The 7,566-nt window shown below is 42.8% G+C and overlaps 1 protein-coding gene across 4 annotated transcripts in view; it reads left to right on the plus strand.

The window, feature by feature from the left end:
• The first annotated feature begins 1,275 nt into the window (after positions 1-1,275).
• Positions 1,276-7,566, plus strand: part of plcd4b (phospholipase C, delta 4b) — a 22,594-nt gene continuing 16,303 nt past the window's right edge. Inside the window, exons 1-3 of one of the 4 annotated variants that reach the window (XM_050048306.1) lie at positions 1,276-1,548; positions 5,169-5,266; positions 5,483-5,641. In XM_050048306.1, the coding sequence (XP_049904263.1) occupies positions 5,248-5,266; positions 5,483-5,641 (178 nt within the window). In that variant the 5' untranslated portion in view covers positions 1,276-1,548; positions 5,169-5,247. The remainder of the gene's footprint in view (positions 1,549-5,168; positions 5,267-5,482; positions 5,642-7,566) is intronic. The other 3 variants (XM_050048305.1, XM_050048304.1, XM_050048307.1) reach the window with 3 other exon arrangements.

Consider the following 7,566-nt stretch of genomic DNA (forward strand, 5'->3'; position numbering starts at 1 on the left):
CCTTCATTTTCCCAGGAGATTGTATCTGGTGGCAGGCAAAATTGTACAGTGAAAGTGAGGCTTACAGGGAACCAATCTAAATGTTGATGGTGTAATTTATAGCCATCATATGGTGTAATCACCATTTACTGTGTAAATAGCTGATTTTCCAAGAGGACTTTTTGAAATGGGAGGATATTGCAGTCTGTTTTGAAGTTGCTGTTAGGTTTATTCTTTCAGTCAGTTAGATGGGAAAGTGGCTCACCTGTGCTCACTGAGTGCTGACTCTTAACAGCCCCACAGACTACACTGACGAGCCTTAATTTCCTTTCACCAGTACATTAACAGATTGTGGCCCCCAAAGATTCCATTATCCTCACAACAACTGAGATGGAGCACATGCATCGCGGAAACACCTTCACTCAAGCCTTCCATTTGTGAGCAAATCTGATCCCCATAAGAGATGATCCTAAGTATGCATGGTGTGTTTTTGTCCATTTATCCTTTGTGAGGAAAGAGCTACAGTTGCTAAAGTCATTAAAGGCCAGGTTCAGGGACCCTTTCAAATGGAAGAGTACATTAGCTGGATGGGTCTGAAAATGGGGAAAATGATATTTTCCATTGTTATATTGCTATTTGTGATTCAGATGTCCATATTGTCAGCCACTAATATCCTCCCATGATTTGTCTGCATTTTAAAACTGGTTTGAACTATAGTCAATGCATTTTCACATGCATGTTGGACAGAGGAGAAATATAAATTAAAGTGAGCATTGTAATAAAAACTGCACTGCTCTGCTCTGCAGTATGTGGCATACTGCCAAGTTCTACAGTATAGTCCTTCATCAGTCTTTACTTAGACTATTGCAATCATCTGAAATCATCAGATTTAAGGAGCGTTTTTTTCTTGCACAATATGTATTTCTCATTGTTTGATGATTTGGCTTCTTTCCCAACACAGCAGACCTTTTCCCATAATTGTGTTACTCGTTATCAGTGCTGATACAGAAACATAAGAGTCACTCTGCAGAGCATCAACTATCACCCAGAGGATGAGGGACAAAGACAGAAGGAGGCGAAGCAGACTGAAGGGAGTGACCCTCACCAGATGCAGTCAGAGGTCTGTGGATGGCGGAACGAGGGAGTGGCAGGAAAGGAAGGAAGGCTGGTGGGGAGGGGGAGTAGAGGAGGAGGAGGAGAAGGAGGAGGAGGAGGGGTGGGTGCAGAGCGTACCAGTGTGCGGCAGCAGTGACTAGGGAATCAGGTTTCTCAGACCTAGCAGTAAGAGTGGTAGAGAGGGGAGGAGAGAGGAGGCTGAGCCAGATCTCCCTTTGGACACTCCCAGTCTTTTAAGGCCCTGAACTCAGCTAACAGTCCCTGGACTCCTCTTGATCCTGGATCTCAGCGTACACGACCAGTGTGACGTACACACCTCCCTGAACCTTATCTCAGGCCAGCCATCAAGGGTCCTTCCCTTCAGTATCTGAGGCCCTCTCTGGGAGAGTTGTCTCCTAGAGTGTACCCACATCTGGAGGTCTGACAATAACCCTGGTTACATCTGTACTTTTGGTAAGTATCACTTTTTTTTCCCTATTCAGAAAAATGCATGTTTTAGTTTGTATGACTAGTTTTCTTTCTTCTGCTGTAGTTGCATAAAGGCTTTGCTGAAGTGATGCTTTTATGTCTCATATTTCTGTCTCTGGTTGTAATTTACTGTGCACAAACCCCCCTGCCCCACCACAGTTTGGAGTTATATATGGATTTTATGGGACACGCACTGCCTGATCACTTGTTTGTTGAATTCTTCACATAATTGTGTGCAGGAAAAAGCAGTCAGAGTTAAATATCAAGACACAGATCCCACTGCACAGGGCAAATGGAACATTCCTACGATGAATCAAACAGATTTAAACATAAACTACAAACTACAGTAGAAGCATGCAAGATATAAGTATGGAGTGGTTTGGTCTGCATGACTGTGTTTCCCAATTTCTATCCTGTAAGATTAGTCATGTTTTTGTGTGTTTGTGTGTGGTCAGTGAACTCCCTGAAGAAGTGGCCTTGTGTGACTCATCTTGCCTGAGGATGCATGGCCCCAAAAATAAAACAACATAATGTGACCTAATTGCAGTTTAAAAGTCTGGATTTTATGCATGAAAGGAGGGTGTGTTAAACTTTCAACAGTTGAATGTGAAAAACTTGGATGGGAAATAAAAATACCCTTGACGTGGCTCTGCAGTGAAAGTGCAACACATAACAGTGCACATCAGTTAATGGAGCTGTGGAAAATAAGCCTTGCTTTCATGGTCAGTCTGTATTTTTCCATAGGAGCGTGATATTAAATTGTGAAGCAACTGTGAAAGCATTCCTTGCATCACGTCAGTCATACTGTGGTGAGAACTCAGTCTAATTTTCTCTTAAGGGGGGGCTGGCACATGGGGTTGTGAAACACCAAGAACCCAAGACTGGATCTTGTTGTTTCAGGGGACAATGAAAGGAAAGGATAGCTGTCAGACAGGAACACAAATATAGAGGCACAAGAAACCTTCCCTTTCGGGAAGTGTTTGATCTACATTTGTCAGTGAACAACAGAGATAGTGTTGGTTAAACCATTTTCACTGATAAGCAGCAAGTCTGCAGTGCATCAGTCTCATTTCTGTGAGTCTCCTTCTTTTATTTATGAGGGGTTGTATGATGTACTGATCACAAAACCCTCAGAAACAAATTTATGATTTTAGGCTGTAGAAAAACTTGAGTTGACCTGTCTTGTATAACTCAGTAGATACAGAATAGCAGTGGCAGACTTAGGCTGTCTGAGGAGTAGGGTTGAAAAAAATAAAAAGAGCACCAGCTGCATGTGAGAGGCACATGAATGTCTTGTAGCATGCAAGGCAACATAACATTGAATCATGTTTTCTCAATTTGGCCACCCTGTTTGGTATTTATTTTATCTACTGCCCAAGCCACTTTTGCCACATTTTTTTTTCAAATGGGGGGAACAAAGGGGACGGGGGCTTATAACAAAAATGTTATAAGCAGGCTGTCTTGTTGTCACGTGTTTGAAACGACAAGCAGAGAACCAGGGACCACCCAATTAGGACAGCGTATCCTTATACAATGGTTTGTATGATATTCTACGAAAATGTGCACACAACCGATCGTATGACATAATTAGTGCAACACAAAAGACATTATGTCCTTAACGTTAAGTTTTCTAATTAAGGTAAAGTTATGGAAGTAAGGTTTAAGCAAGTAAAGTTACTGTGGTTGAACTTAGGAAAAGAAACACAGTGAGGACATTCCATAAAATGCCTCAAAGTTCATGTGGTTCTGAACACTGGTTTCCTGGAAAAAATCTCAGGGGTAAGTCCTGTGTTTTGTGACCGTGACCTCCCTCCTAACTGGACCACTTGGGACAGCTTGTGTCTTTACTACCATCAGTCCAAAATACGAGGATTATGCACGAATTACTGGTACATGATTACGCAGGATATGTATGAATTTTGGGGAATTACTTTTTATAGGAAAATGTATGAATAGTACATGAGAACAGCACATTTATCTAGTCACAATTCATTCTACAATAGAGTACCTCACCAGTTCGAAGCAGCCACTTTACCCTTAAAAGGAGAGAAAGCATTGGTGGCCAGGTCAGTGGAGCAGTGCATCCTGGTGGAAACGCGCCATTAGGTTTGACACAGATGTCTAAAGGCCCAAAATTCTACAGCCATGCTTGTAACCCTGTGAGCTAAATGCTAACGTCAATAACAAGACTGATGTTTAGCAGCTATCATGCTCACCATGTTCACCATCCTAGTTTGCTGTGTTATCATGCTTACATTTGCTAATTAGCACTTAACACAAGCTGGGGGATGGGGATGTATTTAGTTCTGCAGGTATTTGGTCATAAACCAAATAGTTTTGACTAGATGATAAAAAGTTTAGGGGATCAACAAACTTGTTTCGATTCATCCCAAAGGGAACATGAATGTCTGAACCCAAATGAATCCATCCAATAGTTTTGGAGACATTTCAGTCCAGCCACAAATATCAGCCTCATGGTGGTGCTAAAGGAAAAGTCACAGGGTCACCAAATAATTATAAAACACCCTCAAGAATATGAATGTCTGAATATAATTTCATGGTAATCCATCCAATAGTGTAAATAATATAAGTCTGGAACAAAGTGGTGGACTGACCGGCAGTTTGGCACACTGACATCGCCATCCCTAAGGCCATGCAACCTAGCGTTGCCAGAAAATCATACATATGCTACTGCTGTGTGTGATACATAAACACTCCCTTTTATTGACTGCATGTTTTTGCAGCAACTCAGAATTTATAAATGTAGAGCGATTGCATTACAATCACGTGTAGTTAAATCAAATTTTTAAAAAAATCTCTGTCTTGATTTCTATATGCTGAAGCTGAGGTGAGCACAGACTGTTGAGTGTGTCTGATTTCTCTTTGTCAGCACACAGACTGCAGGAGTTGCCATGCGCAAGCCTTTCAGTCTGCTCGCCAATAATGAATGAGGAAAGACTGATGGTGTGAGTGGATAGAGATTTAAATGCTGACTCAGCCTGAAAATACCTTGCATATAGCCAACTAGATCCTTGCAGATTGTGCCAGTATCCTCTTTGCCCAAGTTTCATGTCACAGAGGTCAGGTTCAGCAGATCTGGAGCTGGTAGGGATTCAGAATTTTGCTCGGAGACACTTTAGCAGAGCAGTCACGTACCAGCTCTGGGTTTGAGCCCAGATATTATGGTTAAAAATAACAGTAACTGGAATCCCTTCACCATCCCACAGCTCACATGATTCTAATTGTGCAAGTTACGACAGAATGGCTGATTATTTAGGGTGATGATGGACACGTTTCACATGAATCAGCAGGGAAGTCCTGTATGGGCAAAAAAGTGAAGTAGTTATGCCCTTCCGTAACAGCTCATATCAAGTTTCCCTACTGTAAGGTACTGAATCAGCTGCTCCAATCAATCTGCTTCAGTAGGAGGAAACTGAGGTTTTGTTAATCAATCTGAACCAGGGAGCTGCTGAAAGTGTGCTCAGCAAACCTTTTTTAAACAATTGTAGATCAATATAATGCTGTGATTTTTTTGTACTGAGGTAGTTGATGCCTCAGTTGAATGCACATAGAGTTTGTACAAAATGTATTTTGTTTGGAAACAGGGCAAAGCATCTGGAACAATTCACCAACATCTGCTTCTTCTTAGCAGCACGTTTCCATTGGCATGATTCAAGAATAGCAATGGATTCTGAAGGCTCACGTAAGTAAATGTTATTCACTCAGACTGGGGATAGAGAAATTGTGATGATTTTGCAATTTGTTTGAGGGTTTATGGTGTAATGGGAGTTGAGCTTAGTGTTAAGTCCATATATCCTTATTGAATCAGAAAAAGCAGAATCTTTGGAACAAGTTAAATCCTCTCCCGAGCCTGCCAGTTCTGATGGTGACCTGTGACTTTTTACATGACTCTGTGCAGGCATCCAAGATGACCCAGATGTCAAGGTGATGATGGCAGGGTCGACTCTTAGAAAAGTAAAGTCACGATCGTGGAAGAAGCAGCGGCATTTTCGCCTCCTGGAAGATGGCCTGACAATCTGGTACAAGTCCAGATGGGCAGGGAGAGGCCACTCCACTTGTGAGTCCTTGTGATTTCACCAACACATTAACTGTTGATTTATTCATATGATCTCCCTGGTCAGTCTCTGATAAATAAACTTTATATTGGGTTCAAGTACATTGAAATTGTGGGCTCAATTCACACGGTAAAAATGTGAACTTAAACACAAGCAGCACTTTCTCTCTGGCTGAATACAAACCATATTTTCTTTACTACTACTAGACTTCATGGCCCTAACCTTAACCTCAGTCTTAAACTTATAAAGTGGGACTAAGTAGTACTTAGAGGAACAGTTCAATGTTTTGGCAAACATACTTATTAGCTTTCTTGCCATGAGTAAGATATGAAGATCAATACCACGTTCAAGTTTGGAAACACTGGGAAACAGATGGGTGGCAGGCGAACTGGAGCAAGTCCAGCTGTGGCAGACTCTGACAGAGGCAAAAAAAAGGGCACCAGCTGCATGTGATGAGGAACCAGCATGCAGAAAGTTTTCTAGCATGTTGAGCAATCTATATGGCACTGAAACATGTTTTTTTTTTCAACTTTAAGGCCACCCTAGAGGGCACTGCATTACTTTTTTTACGTTTATAGTCACCAATTAGTGCACTGCATCTCGATTTCTACACTTGAAAGGCACCCTAGAGGGCACTAAATCATGTTATCTGTATTTAAGGGCACCCTGGAGGGCACTTTTCATATTTTTTCTCTCGGCAGGCAGGGCACCTTACAATGCACTTTTCCACATTTTCTCTAATGGCAGGGCACCCTAGGGGCACTATATCACATTTTCTTCACTATAAGGACAAAGGACTGATGATATCACTCAAGACCTCAGTCAGCTACCAGCACAGGCCCTAAGCATGTGTCCCGGGAAGCTCTCAGAGCCTGCAGCCTTACGTGCATCAGTCCTGCTCAGTGGAGGAGAGTGCTAGGGGCTTATGGTCTGCAGGGAGCACTGTCTTGGTGGCTGTTTCCTGACTGCCCCTGTCAAAGTGTGTATCAACGTTGCTAAGTTCATGAGGGAAGGAGGTGTCACTGTTTGTGGGGCGAGCTATTCCACACAATTTCCACTTCTCACGCTAGGCTAAGCCAAGCAGCTGCGAGTTCCAGCAATATCATACAGACATGAGAGTGGTATCGTCGGTGCCATTCAGGAGCTCCAGAAGCCCCAAGTTAACTCCGTATCAATCGATTGTACATCATTTGATTATTTGCAGAATAATTCAGGAATTTGTGCCATTAAAGTACAGTTATTATATTGTCCCTAGTTGCGTAGATATCCCTATGTTAAAATGTTTATGTTGCAAATGTTGAACACATCCCTTAAATAAATTTGTGTTTTATCAGATAGCTTCAAAATAACTAACAAACTTCAAACTTGTGGTCAGGTAGTATTAGTTTTTGGGTTTCCAGGGAAGTAATGGAGCTGTCATGTATTGTGGGGCTCATTAAAAGCCCAACAACAAATCTTTTCCTAAAGGGGGCCCCTAACCTGACTAAGGTGCCCAATATAAATGGGCCTTACAGGTCCACAGTAACATTAGTTCCTGACCCAGCTCAAGCCCTGTAAAATCAAAAAATGTAATGACATGAATTAAAAGTCATAACAGATTAGTGGAAATACAAAATACAAACACTCGTACTCGTACTCGTACTCGTCTTCCTCCGCTTATCCGGGTCTGGGTCGCGGGGGCAGCAACCTCAGCAAAGAAGCCCAGACAGTCCTCTCCCCAGCCACCTCCGTCAGCTCTTCCGAGGGAACCCCGAGGCGTTCCCAGGCCAGCCGGGCGATGTAATCCCTCTAGCGCGTCCTGGGGCGGCCCCGAGGTCTCCTCCCGGCCGGACATGCCCGAAATACCTCCCAAGGGAGGCGTCCGGGAGGCATCCTTACCAGATGCCCGAACCACCTCAACTGGTTCCTCTCGATGTGGAGGAGCAGC

Source organism: Epinephelus moara, chromosome 7 (genome assembly GCF_006386435.1).
Source record: "Epinephelus moara isolate mb chromosome 7, YSFRI_EMoa_1.0, whole genome shotgun sequence".
Taxonomy (NCBI): Eukaryota; Metazoa; Chordata; class Actinopteri; order Perciformes; family Serranidae; genus Epinephelus; species Epinephelus moara.